Below are 20,842 nucleotides of genomic sequence, written 5' to 3' on the forward strand. Positions count from 1 at the left end.
CATGAATGTTGCTTTACAATAAGTACTTTCACAGAACTATTTTCCCCCTCCATTAGAGGAGTGTTAGTTATTTAGGTCTATGTTTTTTTTCTGAATTTAATAGTTTAAAAAGGACTGGATTGAAGTAAAAAATCTCTCATTATCTGCAGAACACCTACATTTCCCTCCTCCCCTACTCCCATTGCCCCAGTGTGCTTCAGCGTGAACCTAGATGGACCCTGTGCTCATTCAGTCTTCATCCTCTCTGCTGAGCATGCCAACAAAGGTGCCAATTAGTACAAACCAGGGTGATAGTTCTGGAGGTGTTGACACTTCCCTACTAGGAGCTGAACTGAAGTCTAAGTTGCTTTCTAATAAAAGTCTTTTAAAAATATCAGGTTTAGAAAGAAATTCCATTCCCTAAAGCAAGTGTTTTCCCCAGGGCAGTCTCAACCTCTGGTCCTTCACATAAACTGTGAATGGGGCCTAGGTAGATCAGGGAGGAACCCTGGTATGTAAGAAGGTTGAGAAATACCACCCTAATATAATATGGGTCAAAGTTTCAACATGCTTTCTTAACTGCACCACACAGTTGTTTGCAGAAGCCTCCAGTTACACAGATAATTCCTGTATTGACACCAACAAGTGGATATTTTTGAATGCAAATGAGGTGACTGTGACTGCACAACTGATTACACAACTGTGAATATAGTCACCAATGTGCTCTATATTACCTTCTTTGTAACTTCTTCTTGTTATCCTGCATTCCTTGCCTACCAGCCCTATTTTAGGAAATCTGAAGTGTGTGTTTCCATAAGTTAGCCTAGTTTTGTTGTTTTGTAAAAGTCAGTAATTTCAACTTAAGCAGCAGAATTGAGAACACAAATAATTGTGCATTTATGATTATGTTTGCAATTGTGAATCTTTCATTACAAAAGTAATTCTGCACACATAATATTAAACACTTCAAGAAATATATTTTAAAAATAAATAAATTAAATTGAGTTAATTGTTTCCAGGGCAACGCAAAGGAGATGATATGAGAAGCGATTGAATTGAGGCTGGAAAGTGATAGACTAACAGGTTCATGACTAAAAGCATGTTTAGATAAGGAGGGGCCGGACTGCAGCCTCCAATGGAACTCCTCTCACCTTCCCTCCCCCCCCCCCCCCGCCACACCTCAGGAGCAGGTTCTGGAGGAAGAAATCCTTTCAAGGATCCCCTCACTGAATTCCTCCAGATCATTCTGTCAGGAAGGGAGAGCCATAGGGCTCACGCCCAAGCTTGGTGGAACCCCAGGAGTCCATAGAAAACAATGGCCGATGCTGTACCTCAACAGCTGGATGGCTCTGTTGAATCCACATACTAGGGACTTCCCCTGACTGCAGCTGCTCCTGGGATCCCCAGACGGAACTCACGGAGAAGGTAATACAGAAATCTGTGCCCCCTCCCTGAGTGCAGAATGTGCATTTAGCTTGTGAAGCATAATCTACAGGATCTGGAGAAGGAGATGAGACAGTGCAACAGAGCCCTCACTTCCACACTGGAACAGAGCTTCCCTTCCATACACAAATCTGGGGAGGAAGCAATGATCCCATCAAGGGTACTCATATTCATTCATGTCACCACAAATCTTTTGTTAAATTCTTTGATATTAATAAAGGAATAGCACTGGTTCCTAACAAGACTTTAAAAACATTTTATACAAAGAGCAGGAGATGTATGAATATGCCTGGTACATTTACTCATGTGTATTCTATGTATACCCAAACCAAGAGAAACTTTTAAAATCCTAATAGCCTCTCCAAGGGGTTATGAAGTGCCAGTAAATGAAGCTCGGATTTACTGAGTTATTGATGTGCTGTTTTGTCTGTGTTTTAAGCAGTAACACGCTAAAAGATAAATGAGCCAATTAATCAGGCCATTCACTCTCATCATTTCCTGTGCAGAAGAGCAAAAACGTACCTCATGATGACCAGCTATTGTAGCAATATGAAGCGCCGTAAGAGCTCCGTATCCGACTTGCTGAATGTCAGCTCCACCATGCAGCAGGGCTGTCACAAGTTCTGCACTGTCCTACAACGCACACATTTCAAATGTTTTTGTTAGGGCAATAGACATCTCTAAAGCTGTGTCTCTCCCTGATTTTATGAGATATTTAAATATCACTTAGCCTCAGAACCATTTTTAAATGGTCGTATGGACTATTTTAAATATCAGAACCATTAGAGTGTCAAACCCAGAAGAAGGGCACATTAGGACTTCTCAGGATCTAAGAAGGAAATCCCACAAATACACAGGACAGTGTGCTGAATACCAGATCTACCAGCTTGGTATTTTGGATGAGTCTCCTTGTTGACAACATAATGGGCTAAAGCATGGCTGATATTCCTGCCAGATATGACAATGGCAATGGAAATCATAGTAATAATAATAATAATTTGTTGAGACTGTAAGATCAGTTCACAAACCATGTGTTACGAGGGACAATAGCCAATTGAGGTGGATATTATTGAACTCATTTACGAAGGGGTACACTTATGCACAGAGAAATGAAGTAACTTGCTTGGGATCACTCAGTGAGTCAATGGCAGAACCATGAACAGAAGCCAGGACAACTCCCAATCCTCTGTTCTAACTGCAAAACTTGACTTGTTCCTGTATTGAGCCAGATCCTCAGCTGACTCCAATGGAGCTATGGTAATTTACATCAGCTGAGTAACTGGCCATCAGTCAGCTTGGAAATCAAACATCTTCAAATGACTATTCAGCATCCAATAGGAGCACACACAACACTGCCTGCCATGCTGACTAGTACTGTCCCGTGGTTTCCTTGTACTTCACTGTCTGTCTGTATCCATCCATTGTCTCATGTCTTAGATTTAGATTGTACTCTCTTTGGGGCAGGGACCAGCTTTTTGTTGTTGTTGTTCTGTGTTGATCTGCTTAGCATAATGGGGTCCTGGTCTATACCTAGGGCTCCTAAGTGTTACAGTAAAAAAATCATAAATAATAAGACCACAACAGCAAGAGATGCTCAAGCTCATGCTGCCACCACAGCTCGCTCTCCCTGTATTGTACACAAAAATGAGTGTAGACCATAAATGAATCAGCCGTACAGAACATGCAGTGGAGATGGAACTGCTGACCCATGCCATTTTGTTAATGTTGAAAATCTGTGTGTTCAGCTTACTGGAGCAATTATCAGCTTCCACGTGAGATCGTGAACTACAGTATTTCCTAACACCACCCTCCCTGCCAAATTGTAATTCTATGGAAGAAGGTTCTGTATTACTGGATGTGATATTTTAACCTGAATTTAATGAAGAAAAAAACCCTGAAAATAAAATGGCTTCCGCTAGGAAGTCCTTGGAGAATTCCTTCCCCAAGTGATAACTTGGTCCAGCCTACTTAGCTCCGCCATGATCCCATCAAAACTCACAAGGTCGTCTGGCCACAGCCCAGACACAGGGAGTGCCATTAAAACGTCATCCTTTACCAACACTTACCACACCATGGTATCTGGGATCCCTATATTTCCCTGTGCTTTCCATATATAATTATTTTAATACAATAGGTTCTATGGTGTGTTAACTGTTGGTAAATCCTGCAGCCTTAAAATTTCAAACGTCCTGCAAAAGAAATTTCAGACTGTATATTTGATTCCAAAATTCACAATTTGCAATGGTTTGCTTAGCTTCATGGAATCCAGTCAGAGCACAGAAAAAGTATTGTGTGACTTGGGTGACTAACTAAGATCCTGAGTCAAGAAATCACTTACGCATATGCTTAACTTTCAGTATAATCCTACATTTCATTGACTTGACTGTATGCATTGAAAATTGTGAGCAGACAAAGCATCATTGACTAAAGAAACTCAGAAATTAGTCCCATCTAATGAATACTTTCAAGAATATTGGAATCTGTTTGCAAATAATTTGCACAGGGCCCGGAGCAGTTGCCCCGATTCGCCATACCCAAGGGACGGCTCTGATCATATTACAATAATTAGGAAAGAAAGACTGTCTTGTGGTGAGCAAATAGAAAGTTAAGCCAGGAACTTTCAGTTCCAGTTCTGCCAATAGATTTACTGTATATCTTCAGGCAAGTCACTTACTCTCTCTGTGCATTAAGTTTCTCTGTCTGTAAAATGGGGATAACAATAGTGCTTCGGGGCAGGTGTTGTCTTTATTTTTCTGCTTCATTCGTCACCAATCACAATGTCAGTTCTTAACAATAGATAAAATAAAAAGTAAAATAAAATAAACAAACATTACAGCTGACTGGGGAACTTTAGCTGAAACAAATTTGTGACAAAAAACAAGGCGGGGAAGCAGCAAAGCTTTTGTGAAAATGTTTTTCTTTCTGTAACCATAATCATAACAATACTTCTTTCAGAGTAACAACCGTGCTAGTCTGTATTCGCAAAAAGAAAAGGAGTACTTGTGGCACCTTAGAGACTAATCAATTTATTTGAGCATGAGCTTTCGTGATAAATTGGTTAGTTTCTAAGGTGCCACAAGTACTCCTTTTCTTTTAACAATACTTCTCTAACTCACAGACATGTTGTGAGGTTTAATTAAATAGTGTCCATGAAAGATGCTAAATCCATAGTATTTTAATGTGTGCAAGCGTTTATAAGTAATTTTCCTATATATGGTATGCAAGGTGTAAAGATTGTCATTGGGATTAGTAATTTAGAGAGAGCAGACGACCAAACATACGGACTTCTCATTTCTAATTTACCTTGTAAGCTGCCAAATGCAGAGCTGTAAATCCATTTCTTGTTAACCTGGATGGACGCAACCCTTTTAGCATAAGAGTTCTAATATGGGATTTGTTACCTTTATAATAAAAATTGGAAAGATAAGTCATTTACAGAAAAGAACATGCAAATGAAGGCAATCAGCTAAGAGCTTCCACACTTAGTATGTGACTCAGATCAGATCTCAACACTTTTATTCACATTTGCAGTATTCAAAATGCAAGCAATAGTCCTTGAAATGAACAGTGTTACTTGGATTTAGAATTAAATGGCAGATTGTGGAGGCCTTTGCATGGGTGTACAATGGGAAGGGAATGGATTGCTCTCTGTTCTAGCATCCCCTGACTTTGCTAGTGACTCCAAAGTGACAGGGAAGTGATGACGCCTTCAGCATGTGGCAGGCACCATCCCCTTGTGGTACCAGTCACCATCAGGCACAATCTAGCCATTAACGAGAACACTTGTGGCACTGGGCATCTATTTGCTTGCTAATCTCGTTCACATCTTTGAGGGAGGACTTTTTAGAGATATTTGAGGTGCTAAAAACTCCTGTTTCAGCATCAGACTCGCTCCCTCCCTCCCTGCCTTACAAGTTGGGTTTCCTGGACACATACCGTGTCAATTGATCCTTCCAAAAGTGATGCTCTACCTGGCGCCTTTACAGTTTATTATTACTGGGATAGTAGTTTATAGGAATACTAGTGAACCATAGCATGAAGACACTCTCATCTCCTGCCACCTCTGTCTTATTCACGTAAGTGCTGTGATCCACAGTATGGCTGCCTCCTGCAAAGCTATGCTAGAAGAAGATGCTCTCTCCCTCAGAGTTGCCACAATTTAGCTCACATTGTGACTACACAATAACCCATTTCTTAATGAACTCTCAACATGTGGCAGGGCACCACCCTCTTATGGTACCAGTCAGCATCAGGCACAATCTAACCGTTAATGGGAACAGACTGTTCTACAACTGCCTAAAACAATCCTGGTGGTCTCTTAGGTCTTGCACACATTGAAGCTAATGGCAAGCTCCCACTGATTTCAATGGTGCATAGTCAGGTTCTCACTGATTATACATCTGGGCCCGGATTCAGCAAAGCATTTAAATACGTGCTTAAGTGCCATGTGGAACTGAAGCCTTAGGGTAAAATCCTCTTTGATTCTGAATGCTGATCTCTGTTGCATATTGTGGAACAAGTGCAAAACACATGAGCACAATGTGGACAAGAGATCTACAATATGGATCAGAGTAGAAAATTCTGCTGTCAGTATGAGTACCCAGATGATCTCTCACATGACTTTTCTTGTTCTCCTGGTTTGCTATCTGCAAGAATCCCATCAAAGAACATTCTGGGCTAAAAGATCTGATTTTTATTTTATCATAATTGTTATTATTTTAATTCACCATGTTGTAAAACATTTTCACAATATTAAAAAAATTAAATGTTCTCTCTGTGGGAAAAAGAGTATCAAAAATTCAACCTTCATACCAGTCTATAATGTGAATATTTCATATAGAATAATACTATCTCTTAATGACAAAATAAATATAACAACTCATTTCAAGTTATTTGCACATCTGTACTTAACTGTGCATCAGAGTTGATTGGAATTTTTGCTAGATTGAAGAATTATTTAGAAAGGAGCTCAAAGTTTACTTGGAGCCACTCCACCTTGTCACTACAGTTTAGAGTGTTGTAGCTAATGCTTACCAGAGCATCAACAAGGACAATGCGAAGAAGGCAAATAGTTAAAAAAATATAATGTTCCTGTGGGCTATTAAATAGACCAAATCACTAACCATGTAAATAACATGCTAAAAGAGTATGAAAGTATAAATACTTACCACCGCAAATACAACATAAATGAAGAAGAGATAGCCCATTTTCCGTGCGGTAATTTAAATTGACTTTGCTAAAGGCTTCATCAGAGCTGAAAAAAGAGATTTCACAGATGATCACAGTTTTCAACTTTTAGCATATTTTCTTTTATTTGAAACATTCAAAAAGAGAAATCTCATTGTCGATTCACTTATTCCCAACACTGTAAATCCAGAGGTACTTCACTGACGTCAATGGATTAATCTACATTTCTATTGTTGCAAGTGAAACCTGAATCCAACCCTTACTTTTTCCTGAGCTATATTTCTATTTTGGCATTATTTCCATACATACATATACAAATAGCTACATTATAAGAATAAAGGGAGAAGAAAGCTTCTTTTAAGAAAAAAAATAGTCTGCTATAAGTAGAAAGGTTCCTTCTTCCCCTCCACTCCATCTGTCAAGGTGATAAAAGTGATAGAAAAAATTAGAAAAACTATGTATTCATTTCTAATGAGTCCAACAACTTGGTATCTGGGGGAATGAAAGAGACAGTGAATCTAATTTCAAAGAATACTCAAGTATAGATCTTGCAGAAAATAGTTTCTGTTCCCCATATGACACATATATAGATGGGCAGTGAAGCACTTTCAAATGAATACCTGTTAAGACCCTAGTAAAAGGAACAAACTACCTGTCTACTAGGGGATACAATGCCTTCCCCATAAGAGTGGTGGAAACTTGTAGAACATATGAGCAAAAAATTTTCCAACTCTAACGTGTTTCCCACTGAAAACTGACAAAAATTTATATTATTCCACAAAACCCAGACAAGTGCTTTCTACTTTTGAATGAAGAGCACTGAATTTTAAAATGCAATGGAAATCGATCTATTAAAGGAGTAAATATATATGACAACAATGGCTTTTGAGGGTGCCAAATTACAGTTCATAAGACAAAAGAAATAGAATACAAGGGATAATATAATTTTGTGGCATGCAGTTAGGTGTTTGACTTGTTTCTACCATACCTGCCAAATGTCCTTCCTGCAAAGCTTAGTGTTACAAGGTTAAATCTGCTAATAAGCTTTATGCTAGCTCCTAACTACACTGAAACATATTACAAATCTTACACCTGTTTTATAGTATGTCCAGTAGTTGTTGAAACACATTTCTTGGCAGGAAGAGCAAAATGCATTGGCACATTTTCCTTTTTACTGACTATAAGGAGTTTAAAATATAACACATACTAATGATAAACGTGAATACTCTTGGCAAAAGTAGCACCCACAGCAGGCAGTGGTGTGCAGAGGAGAAGGAGGGAGAGGAATTGCATTGCCCACATTGTAGTATCTCAAGGCATCATATGGTTTGTGAGGCATATTACCGCTAATGATTCTGGAAAAGGAGAGACAGTGTACCACAAAGTGGCTTTTGTTGTATCTTAAAATCGACTGCTGTAGTCCTCCCCAGTGAGAGGAGTAGTGCTAAGATCGACCTTGCTGGGTCGAATTTGGGGTAGTGCAGACGTAATTTGACAGTATTGGCCTCCGGGAGCTATCCCAGAGTGCTCCACTGTGACCGCTCTGGACAGCACTTTCAACTCCGATGCACTAGCCAGGTACACAGGAAAAGCCCTGGGAAAATGTGAATTTCATTTCCTGTTTGGTCAGCGTGGCAAGCTCAGCAACACAGGTGACCATGCAGTCCCAGAACTGCAAACGAGCTCCAGCATGGAGCGAACAGGAGATACTGGATCTGATTGCTGTATGGGGAGAAGAATCTGTGCAGGCCGAACTCCGATCAAAAAGAAGAAATGCTAATATATATGCCAAAATCGCACAGGGCATGGTGGAGAGATGCTATACGAGGGACACACAGCAGTGCTGCGTGAAAGTTAAGGAGCTCAGGCAAACCTACCAAAAGACAAAGAAGGCAAACGGTTGCTCCAGGTCAGAGCCCCATACATGCCGCTTCTATGATCAGCTGCATGGCATTATGAGGGGGACCCTACCACTATCCCACCACTGTCCGTGGACACCTACAAGTGGGGAGTCTCACACAACAGGGAGGAGGATTTTGTGGATGAGGAAGAGGAGGAGGAGAATGCGCAGCAGGCAAGAAGAGAATCCATTTTCCCCAGCAGCCAGGATCTTTCCATCACCCTGGAGCCCATACCCTACCAAGGTGGGTTCCCGGACCCTGAAGCCGGAGAAGGCATCTCTGGTGAGTGCTTATTTGTAACTATAGTACAGGGTTTAAAAGCAATTGTGTTTAATGTTTGATTTGCCCTGAAGAATTGGGATGCATTCGCGGCCAGTACAGCTACTGGAAAAGTCTGTTAATGTGTCTGGGGATGGAGCAGGAATCCTCCAGGGACATCTCCATGAAGCTCTCCTGGAGGTAATCTGAAAGCGTTTGCAGAAGGTTTCTGGGGAGGGCTGCCTTATTCCGTCCTCCACAGTAGGACACTTTACCACGTCAAGCCAGTAGCAAGTAGTCTGGAATCATTGCAGCACAAAGCATGGCAGTGAATGGTCCTGGGGTTTGGTTGCATTCAAGCAACATTCGGTCTATATCTCTCTGTGTTAGCCTCAGGAGAGTTCTAGCATTCATGGTCACCTGGTTGAAATAGGGAAATTTTTGTAAGGGAACAGTAAAAGAACCCCGTTCATGCTGGGCTGTTTGCACTTGGCTAAAAAGGATCATCCCTGAGATGATCATCCCTGAGAATAGCCACGTGGTGGGGTAGGGGGAGGGGTGTGCTGCACATCCACCCAAAAAACACAGCCTCTCCTTTTAAATGGCAAACCCAACCATCATTGCTTGCTATGGGAAAGGAGGGCGCTGACGTTTGAAACCATTCCCAGGTGTTATGAAGGCGGAAGAAGCGTACCCTTTGGCTTACCATGGCTGCCTGGAAACTGAATTCTGTTGCCCAGCCGTGTGTGATGTGTCATCATACCGGCAGGCGCTCAATATAAAAGGAAAAATGCGACCTTGTACCTAAAGCACATGTGCTGTCTGCTGTGAATTGCTTGATTCACGGTGAAAGAGTCTCCCTTTTGTTCTCAGAAATGTATCATCTTAAATTTTACTCTCCCTTTTTATCTCCCCCCCAGGTGCAAATGTTTCTATGTTCCCCCTATCATCTCCATCCCTGAGGTTATCGCACATTAGAAGGCGAAAAAAAAAAAACGCACTCACAATGACATGTTGTCCGAGCTCATGCAGTCCTCCCGCACTGATAGGGCACAGCTGAATGCATGGAGGCATTCAGTGAGGGACGCCAAGAAAGCATTAAGTGAGCACAATGAGAAGAGGCAGGAGGCTATGCTGAGGCTAATGGGGGAGCAAACGGACATGATCAGGCATCTGGTAGAGCTGCAGAAAGGCAACAAGAGCACAGACTGCACTGCATCCACTGTATAACCACCTGCCCTCCTCCCCAAGTTCCATAGCCTCCTCACCCAGACCCCCAAGAACGGAGCGGGGGAGGCTCCAGGCACCCAGCCACTCCACTCCAAAGGACGGCCCAAGCAACAGAAGGCTGTTATTCAAACAGTTTGATTTGTAGTGTGGCTACAATAAGTAATGTGGCCTTGTCCTTCCCTCCTCCCCTACCCCACCGGGGCTACCTTGTCAGTTATCTCACTTTTTTTTTTAATTAATAAAGAAAGAATGCATGGTTTCAAAACAATAGTGACTTTATTTTCTTTGCCAGCAGTGATCGAAGTGGAGAGGGTGGTTGGCTTACAGGGAATTAAAATCAACAAAGGGGGCGGGTTTGCATCAAGGAGAAACACAACTGTTATACCATAGCCTGGCCAGTCATGAAACTGGTTTTCAAAGCCTCTCTGATGCACAGTGTACCTAGCTGTGCTCTTCTAATCGCACTGGTGTCTGACTGCTCAAAATCAGCCTCCAGGTGATTTGCCTCAAACTCCCACCCTGCCATAAACGTCACCCCCTTACTCTCACAGATATTATGGAGCGCAGAGCAAGCAGCAATAACAATGGGAATATTGGTTGCACTGAGGTCTAACCTAGTCAGCAAACAGTGCCAGCGAGCTTTCAAGTGTCCAAAGGCACATTCTACCACCATTCTGCTCTTGCTCAGCCTATAGTTGAACTGCTCCTTACTACTGTCCAGGCTGCCTGTGTACGGCTTCATGAGCCAGGAGAGCAAGGGGTAGGCTGGGTCCGCAAGGATAACTATTGGCATTTCAACATCCCCAATGGTAATTTTCTGGTCTGGGAATTAAGTTCCTTCTTGCAACTGCTCGAACAGCCTGGAGTTCCTAAAGATGCGAGCGTCATGCACCTTTCCCGGTCATCCCACGTTGATGTTGGTGAAATGTCCCTTGTGATCCACCAGTGCTTGCAGCACCATTGAGAAGTACCCCTTGCGGTTTACATACTAGTTGGCAAGGTGGTCCAGTGCCAAGATAGGGATATGTGTTCCGTCTATGGCCCCACCACAGTTAGGGAATCCGATTGCAGCAAAGCCATCCACTATGACCTGCACATTTCCCAAAGTCACTACCCTTGTTAGCAGAAGGTCCATGATTGCATTGGCTACTTGGATCACAGCTGCCCCCACAATAGATTTTCCCTCTCCAGATTGATTCCTGACTGACTGGTAGCAGTCAGGCATTGCAAGCTTCTACAGGGCTATCGCCACTCACATCTCAACTGTCAGGGCAGCTCTCATCTTGGTATTCCTGTGCTTCAGGGCAAGGGAAAGGAACTCACAAAGTACACATGCGAAAGTTTCATCCCATACCTGCAACACTATGCAGTCCCACCAGTCTGTGCTTGTTTGCTGGGCCCAGAATCAGCATTCCACTGTATCAACCTGCCCCACTGCCACCATGATGTCCCAATTGCCACAGCCCATGCTTTCAGGAATGTCTGTGTCCACGCCCTCCTCACAATCATCCTTATGCTGGCGGCTCCTAGCCAGGTTCTGCACATACTGCAGGATAATGCGTGAGGTGTTTACAATGCTCACAACAGCAGCAGTGAGCTAAGCGGGCTCCATGCTTGCTGTGCTATGTCGTCTACAGCGGTAACCCAGGAAAAAAGGTGCGAAATGATTGTCCGCCGTTGCTTTCATGGAGGAAGGGAGGAAGGGAGGGGAGACTGACGACATGTACCCAAAACCACCCGCCACAATGTTTTTGCCCTATCAGGCATTGGGAGCTTAACTCAGAATTCCAAAGGGCAGTGGAGACTGCGGGGACTGTGGGGTAGCTACCCACAGTGCACCACTCTGTGAGTCGATGCTAGCCAAGGTATTGAGGACGCACTCTGCCAACTTAATGCACTTAGTGGGGATATACAAAATTGGCTGTATAAAATCACTTTCTAAAGATCGACTTCTATGAAATCAACCTAATTTCGTAGTATAGACATACCCTTAGGTAAGTTTTTAATAACATTGCTAGCACCCATGTACTGAATATATTCTTTTCAATCAATGGTCTTCCTTAGGGTCAATTGGGAATGTGAGACAGTTAACCAGGAAGCTAATTCAGCGTCAAACTCAGGTGGCCTACTGTCTATATGTCAGCTAATTTTCGCTATTACTTTATGTTATACATAAACATGTAGGAAGTTGTGTGAGGATGGGCTGCTGGGTACATTTTATATAAACATTGCTTATTCATAGAAGATGCTATACATGGGTATCTGAGGGTGAGGAAGAAATCGTGTGTAATATATGTCCATTTCATTAAGCCTGCATTGTAATGCATATGCAGAAGAGGTCAGCATTCAGGAGGTATGTGCAATCTGAACTCTGGCATTTCGTGATTTTTGAAAGCAACTTGAACATTCTCTTAACCTCAGTAGTCACGTTTTGCCTTTCCAATGTCAAACAAATAAAAACATCCCTGCTTTTAGTTCTGGATTCATAGCTCAAGGAAATATGCAGATGTGGGACTCTATATTGCAGGTGTCGAGGACTTAAGAGGGTAAGAAAAAGCAGGAGTGAGAGGACCCAGGATATGGCCTGAGTCCAGGCAGGGCAGAAGTACTGTGAAAACAGAGTTCTCACAGAAATTCCTTCCCCAAAACTACCATTAATGTCAATCAGAGTTACTCACTCTTGTGCATCAACAAGGATATAGACCCCACAATGTTCAGCAGTGAAATGTGTGATTTAATAGCCCTGTTTTTCTGTTTAGTTTATTGCATTGGAATGACACATTTTAGAACTATTTCTAGACCCTCATTCAGACTTTCCATTAACTTCTAGTAAAATGTTTCTGGTTTTGATGTGATCAATTAAAATATAGTTATAAGCCACATCCATCCTAAGAAAGAAATGCAATTTCCTTTTTGCCCTCTCTATAGTAATGGCACATAAAGCTCTCAGATAACTGACCATCTATTATGAAATTCGAAGTTCAGTTTCGTTTTTAATTTTCCTCTACATTTTTGGAATATCTTGCTATGTTTTAATATAGCCTAATGATTTTATGGTGCTTGCAACTTGGTGAGGTGACTAATTAAAATGAAGTAATTATTATGAATAGATTTCTAATAATATATCTCTCAAAAGGGATGAATAGCCATTCTGACTCATTAAAAATAGAATGCATCATTCACACTGGATGCTTGCATCTTTTTTCTGCAAAAAATACAGAACATACTTGTTAAAAATGTTAGTCTTTGTATTTTTATGATTCATTAAGCTCTGTTCTCCATGTGTACAACTCAAGTGATCTCTTTTCCAGAACAGCATGTCAAAGCCCCCAAAGGGAATTCATTAATAAAAATAAAACTAGAAAATTGACAATAAAATGAATGAGTAAATTAAAGCTGCCTCATGTATTGCAAATAAAGATGTACAATATATTTTATAATATAATAGACAATTACACTGGGTATTCCTGCCCCCTCATGATTAATGACATCTTATGGAAAGGCAGTAACCTCTGCATAGTTACAGTTACACCCATCTCCCCTTATAAAGCCCTCAATAAACAGCCACTGTAATTTGGCTTGGATAATTCCTGAAGGCCTGGAAAGTGCTACCTTTATTTCTGAAGCAAGGGAGAATGATCAATTTCCTTCAACTTCCCAGAAACAATCTGATTTTGAGTTACAGGTAATTAAATAATAACCCTGATTGGAAATTTTGGCTTTTGTCTAACATTTCTCTGTCTCCTCATAGGGCAAATCATCTCATTACTACTCCTTTAAATATTCTAAGTAGTTAAATCTCTTTGAAAACTACTGTGTGGACAATTCATGCCCCATTGATATCAACAGGATTTTTTTGCCAGTGAGTTCAGTGGGATTAAGATCAGTCACTATGGATTTAGTTAATCAGAACACAAAATACAAGCTTAATTTGGACGTGCTTAAATCCATCCTGATTCAGCAAACCACTTGAGCATGTTTAACTTTAAACATGTGCATAAGTCCCATAGATGTCTATTAAATGTAATACAATTCCCCCTACAAATGTAAAACCACTGTTAAATGAGATCAGAACCAGGGCCTGTTTTAATAAGTTATTCATTTTAAGTATAGACAAAAGCCTTTAAACCAGAGATGTGCTAAGCGTTAACTTGCACCATCATGGCTGGTGGCTTTTTGCAATGAATTATTCCATCTTTACAAAGTTTTTTTTTTTTGGGGGGGGTGGGGGGGAAACAGTGGGCTTGGCATCAGCAGAGCTGAATTCCAACATTTCCACAGTCAGTTCCATACCAAATTGGGTTGAGAAGTTGACATTTTCAAAAATTGATTTCCAAACAATTTCTATTTGGAAACGCTGAAACATTTTGTTCGAACATTTTCAACAAAAACAAAATATTTTGCTCAAAATAAAATATTTCAGCATACCCCAAATCAAAATGTTTCTTGTTTGGTTTGTTGAAGTGATTTGAAATGCTTTGTTTCAAGTCAGTTCAGCATTAAACTGCATTTTCTCATTGTGGTGCATTGCCTCATGGGAGCTGTAGTTCAGAAACCTCATGCCTCCCACTTGTCCCTTCTGAGCCAGGCTCCCTGGCTGGATTATACGTCCCATGACAAACCTAGATTCATGTTACTCCTGTGATGTATCTTGCTTGGCCAAAGGAAAATCCGCATTGTATTATGGGAGATATAGTCCTCCGAGGAGCTCAGCCCATAGGAGAGAATGGGGCCCAAACTAGAATTCCAATGCAATTGTTAATAGGGAAATAAATACAAGTTGGTGTTTTATTAAACTGATTTGAAATGAAACATTTTGGGTCAGTTCAACAAAACAAAATATTCTGAACAGGTAAAAACAACCCAAAATTTCATTTCAAGTTTTCCAACAGAAAATGTCATCATAAGGAAGATTTTTCCAAAGAAAATTTCAATCTTGTGGAAACCGCATTTCCTGTCACAAAATCATCCTAACAGAAATTCCAGACATGCTCCAGCGACTAACTTAGAATAGGTTATACAAACCCAGGTCTTTAGGTCCATTCCATGAGGAATGGTATTCTAGTAAAAAAGGGGTGTGGAACTGATACATATGAATATGTAAAGCCTATTGATAAAACCAAGAGCTAGACTCCTTTCTGAAAAGTTGCATGTATTAGTTTGACTAGCTTCTAGCAAGGCTAAGTTTCCACATCTGTCACCTAGATGGCAGGTATTAGGCATTCAGGAAGCTTGCTGGTCTTGTTTCTATTTTCTTAATGTAAACTGTTCTGATATGGAATAATTCTTCCATACATTACAGTCACATTTTTTTCTTTAATGACTGTTCTTCATTTACCACTTACTTTTTACTAAGGAAAACAAAATGTTTTGCTCACTATAAAGAAAATCTCATTCTTCAAATATGTTATAGCTCCATACGTGTCCGCTCAGGCATAGCATGATTAATGATACTGATGTAAGGCCCATCTATTCATTCAGATTTTCCTTGAGGGGTGATTGTGGGAAAGAAACTCCAGAGGTTTGGGGAAAACTCCTTTTTGTTAACATATCTCCCCCCCACCCCCATGCTTGGAATTTGTGTTTTAATACATTTTGGTGCATGAATCAAGAGATAGATTGATTCATTTGATGAATGAATTTTAAGAGTTTCAAAATACCCAAATATGATTCTATTGGAACATCACGTCTCCCACTCTCCCTTCTAGAGTTCAGTGACATAAGACAAATGGTAGCATTGAAGGGGATGCTGTCAAGTTCAAAACTCACATATTTCTAAAGATCAAATTCCTTTCCCTGTTAAAAAGACCTCATATATTACTAAAAATCTAATTTTTCACCACTTAGGCCATTTGTTTATATTTTCCTTTTCTCTCAACATGGAAGAGGAAAATAGATTTTCAGTTTCTCTGGTTTATAGTCAATTTGTACTCAGTTACACTTTGTGTTTCTCATATTCTGACAGCAATGGTTTAGTTGCAAACACTGCAAGGCAACGTTTATGTGTTGAAAAGGCTTCCACAGTAATTTTTTTTTTAAAATTCATAAAACCATTTCCATTGGTCTTAGATTTTGAAGTTTGTGGTTACAAAGCCTAAATGTGAGTTCCCCAGGGTGTGCTTTGAATCCCCTTCTGACCAAATAAGTCCCCCTTTCAGGAAGTTCCTGTGATCGGCTACCCTTCGGAAAAGGGTGGGACTGAGATTAAGGCACTGCACTGACACTCAGGAGATCTGGGTTCAGTTGCCAGCTTTGCAACAGATTGCTGGTGTGACCTTGGGCAAGTCATTGTATCAACCTGTGCCCCAATACCACTGCTTCAAAATGGAGATGATAACACTTTTTTTTCTCCTTCCCTTTGTCTGTCTCAATTATTTAGACAGTAAATTCTTCAGGGCAGGTACTTTCTTCCCCCTTGTGCTCGCACAGAGGCTGACACAGTGTCTATCTGAACTTTGTTGTGGCCTCTAGATACTGACATAAAACAAATAGTAAACATGACCAGCACCAATTTTGGCATGTGACAATCCAAAGCATACCCTTTAACAAGTTGTGCAATGGTATACTGACAGCAGAGGCACATGTGATAATATCAAGAACATCAGTGTGAACTGATGAACAGTGTGAACTGTGAAGTCGCATTTTATATCATAAAACTACATGTTTCTGGCTTTTGGAGGCTGTTTCTTTGCAAAGCATGTCACATAAAGTGAAACTCCATACACAGCCTTTAAAATGTACACAGATGCAAATATGTCCCACCATAATTTTGAGGTTGTTTTGGGGAAACTGCATTTAGCCTTACCTTCCTTTCAGCCGCCAAGTCTGAGCACAGGAAAGACAATGTCTTTTCAAAAATCTTCTGCAACTGGTATGTTATGAGGAAAAATGTACAAGCAGAGTGCACAAGTCTTGCCACCCCATATTTCTTCTCCAGCAGTCTCATAACCAACTTCTCCCTGGCCTCTAACCAGTTTCTCAAAATTATTTTTCTTCCTCACTGAACAAAAGATTTTCTCTTGTGTGGGTGTATCCTACCAGCCTCGTTTAATGTCTCCTCAGAGGTGACAGAGCCACACAGAATAATTATCCCATTACTATTAATCTTGGACAAAAACTATAGCCTTCAGACCAGATTCTGATTTTAGATTCACATGGGTACACTGACCAATTCCAGTGACCCAGGGTGGATGGGAGAGCTGAACCTGTCGATAGATATTTGAATCCTGATTAAAAGTCAAAAGTCCACTTTTCGGATGTCAGTAACAGAGGGCCCAGCCCTGCAATGTGCTAAGTATCAGTAATTCTCATTGACTTCAGTGGGAATTAATAGCATTCCCCACTTAACAAGAGAAAGTTGACTGACACATTTAATGGTCCTACGCTTGGTTTCAGGACAAAGTGGTCAGCTTCCAGTGGCCAGCTAGCCACATAATAAATTATTTTCTTCTCTTTTACCTAATGCAGAGACAAAAATATACTTTCTACTGCAGCTCAGTGGACTCAATGCTTCAAAGTGTTGAGCATTGTAGCAAAACATTTAAATACACACTTTACAGTTAAGTCAATGGAGTTACTCACATACTTAAAATTGAGCATGTGCTTAAGTGCTTTGTTGGCTCAGACCCAGAATGCTCAGCATTTTTCAGGATCCAGCCCAATATAATCAACAATCTGCATTTCAAATTGGGGTTTCAAACAATGGTAATTAACATAACTGAGTGAATAATCAGAATGAATAGGTTAGCTGACCAATTTTGCCTTTTTTATTTGTTAATGGTCTGGCAACAGAACACAGTATTTTCCTCAAGTGCATTTGATGTTTGAAATTATTTACTAGATAGCTTCTGCAAATTAACTCATTCACAAGCCATTTGTTGAGCTCACATGGTATTTGTTATCCCTTTTAACTTATAGCTAGCAGAAAATTCAGGGTCTGGTAGGTTGTTTCAGTTAGGACAAATTGGCAGTAGGTATTTATTTAATGTAAGTTTTATTTTCAAAGTCCTATTTCCCTGAACACAGAAGGACACAAACAGCAGGAGACAGTTCCTTTGTTCGCTGATCCAAGCCTGCCTTCCCATAGGTTATCTCTTCCCAAAAAGCTTTTTCTCTGGACTATGTTACCAGCCTTCTGTTACCATCTTCTTGGCTTTCTCTAGCTGCTTCAGCTTGTCCTGTGGCACTTTAGCTTGTGCTCAATTACCCTCCTCCTCCACCCAAAACAGTTCTATCAATCAAAGCCTCAGCCCCTGCATTTGAAAACCCCCACATGATTCAGCTTTTACTCCGCTTTTCCATGTGTCTGTATTTTGTGGGCTACTGTAATTTCAAGTACATAAAAGGCTGTTACAAGGAAGAGGGAGAAAAATTGTTCTCATTAACTTCTGAGGATAGGACTAGAAGCAATGGGCTTAAATTGCAACAAGGGTGGTTTAGGTTGGACATTAGGAAAAACTTCCCATCAGGTTAGTTAAGCACTGGAATAAATTGCCTCAGGAGGTTGTGGAATCTCCATCGTGGGAGATTTTTAAGAGCAGGCTAGACAACCACCTGTCAGGGATGGTTTAGATCAGTGGTAGGCAACCTGCGGCCACATGCTGCCCATCAGGGTAATCCATTGGTAGGCTGCCAGACAGCTTGTTTACATTTGCACGGCCTACCGCAGCTCCCAGTGGCAACGGTTCACCATTCCCCACCAATGGGAGCTGTGGGGAGTGGCAGCCAGCACATCCCTGCAGCCCGCGCCGCTTCCCGCAGCTCCCATTGTCCGGGAACAGTGAACTGCGGCCACTGGGAGCTGTGGGCCATATAAATATAAACAAACTGTCTGGCAGCCCACCAGTGGATTACCCTGACGGGCCATGTGTGACCCGTGGGCCGCAGGTTGCCCACCACTGGTTTAGATAGTACTAAGTCCTGCCTCGAGTGCAGGGGACTGGACTAGAAGACCTCTCAAGGTCTCTTCCCGTTCTACGATTCTATGATTCTATTGTTTCAGGCCTGATTAAAATGGTTTCTTTGCATTTATTCTGAATCTTAGGCGGTGATCATGCCTGACCCATAACAGTATGTTACCTTATTGGATGAGTAGGAGTTTTAGAATCAGGTTTCCTGATAAAGTGACTACAATTAGGAATTTGAAATTACTTTCAGCAACTATTCTGCCTGCATCTTTGTGTAAAAATCTGCAAATATGCCTGCCAGTAGACTTGTTTGCCAAAGCATTTTTGGAGAATGAACAAAAGGAGGTATGTACACTGCTAAAGCAAATTCATTACAAAATTCAAACATACATTTGCAGTAAAATTTTGGCAGTATTCACCCAGCTCTAGTAATAAGCAGCCATTAATCTTGGTACTAGAATGTGGGACACTGGCCCAGAGTTATAAGGACTTACTCCTGAAAACAGATAGCAGATATAAATAGAATGCAGATATAGACTATCCATATGTGCAACGCTCATTGACACATATATGAAAACATTTGCAACTACACCAACATTAAAAAACTAATTATTGTTTCTAAATATAATAAACAAGTTTCCAGAATCATTTACCTAAAGACGTGTTTCAGTTCTGTGAACTCCTTTTCTTTGATCTGCAGGTCATCTTCTAATCTTTCTAAGATTATAGCGTATGATTCACTAACTTTCTTCTTCCATTCATCTAACAAGAAAAAGCAAATACGATTCACAATATACTTCATGCCCTATACAACATGAGCACACAAATCACAATCTCCCAGTAATCAAAACAACTTCACTATCAAATTTACCAAATTATAGATTATTTTGCTAAGAACACTTTCAGTTTAAATTATGGATATTTGCAGTTTAAATGATATTATATGTATTATGCAAAAAGAGTTAGGAGTTTTTTCCTTGTGTAAAACAATATACACAAACACATACCTATGCTATACATAATATTAGATATTTCAATCTTTCTGGAAAATTCATTTCATTTTAATAGTGAAAAGCTAAGTTCACAAGGTTGTATTTGTTAGTTCTAAATATCTAAGTGTTAACGGTATAGAAGTACAGAATAAAAATAGTTCTAAGTTTTGTAATGTTCTAATTAAATATTAATTAAATCAACAAAATAATCTAATTTAGTATGATCTAATGGTTTGAAGAAATTTGCTGGCTTTTCTTCCTCTTTTTCTTTCATAGATACTGTATGTGATTTGAGTCAAGCCAGTCTTCATATAGATTAGGAGTAATATAATACCTTATCCTTGAACTCAAGAGGAAATTAGCAAATGAGTAAATTTGCTAATGCTACCTTTGCTGCTGGTTGATGGATTTATATCATATTGCATTTAAAGAAACAACATTAATTACCAGTGCAAGTTTGGGTTGGTCTAGATTTATAATTCCCCATTTGTTCAATATTTCTTCTTTGTTTCAGTAAAGTTCTTGCAGTAATGATTCCTTGTTCAAGTGCAGTGACAGCCCTACTGAAAAATACTTTGATAGTCTCTGGCTAAAAATAAACTGTGTGCCAAATGGAATGTCATGCAACAATGACACAGAGCAAAACAATGTGTGCTATCAAGTATAAAATAATAAAGGTAACTAATCAGTTTGTTTAAAATACAGTGTCAAGAATAAATTGCAAATGTTTCAGCGGCAATATTTGCTTCCATCTGTTGACTACCCATACATAGGGGAGGGTGAGCAAACTGCCACCAGATCAGTGGTGAGGAATAGACATGGAATCGATTCCCAATCACAGCGTGTAATCCTATTGTGGATAGGTTGTGTTTTCGTCTGAGTACATCTTTTTCTTACACTTTGGCAACACTTGTCCAGTTTGTTATGCCAATGAAGTATCATAGAA

The 20,842-nt window shown here is 40.4% G+C and overlaps 1 protein-coding gene across 1 annotated transcript in view; it reads right to left on the bottom strand.

Moving 5' to 3' along the window:
- The window catches only part of TNNI3K (TNNI3 interacting kinase), a 164,204-nt gene extending 143,821 nt beyond the window's left edge, over positions 1–20,383 (bottom strand). The window contains exons 1-5 of the mRNA XM_073357332.1: positions 20,344–20,383; positions 19,558–19,666; positions 6,591–6,676; positions 4,726–4,823; positions 1,945–2,055 (exon numbers count right to left, since the gene is read on the bottom strand). Of these exons, the coding sequence (XP_073213433.1) occupies positions 1,945–2,055; positions 4,726–4,823; positions 6,591–6,676; positions 19,558–19,666; positions 20,344–20,383 (444 nt within the window). The remainder of the gene's footprint in view (positions 1–1,944; positions 2,056–4,725; positions 4,824–6,590; positions 6,677–19,557; positions 19,667–20,343) is intronic.
- Between the last annotated feature and the right edge of the window lie 459 nt (positions 20,384–20,842).

This window comes from Lepidochelys kempii, chromosome 8 (assembly GCF_965140265.1).
Source record: "Lepidochelys kempii isolate rLepKem1 chromosome 8, rLepKem1.hap2, whole genome shotgun sequence".
Taxonomy (NCBI): domain Eukaryota; kingdom Metazoa; phylum Chordata; order Testudines; family Cheloniidae; genus Lepidochelys; species Lepidochelys kempii.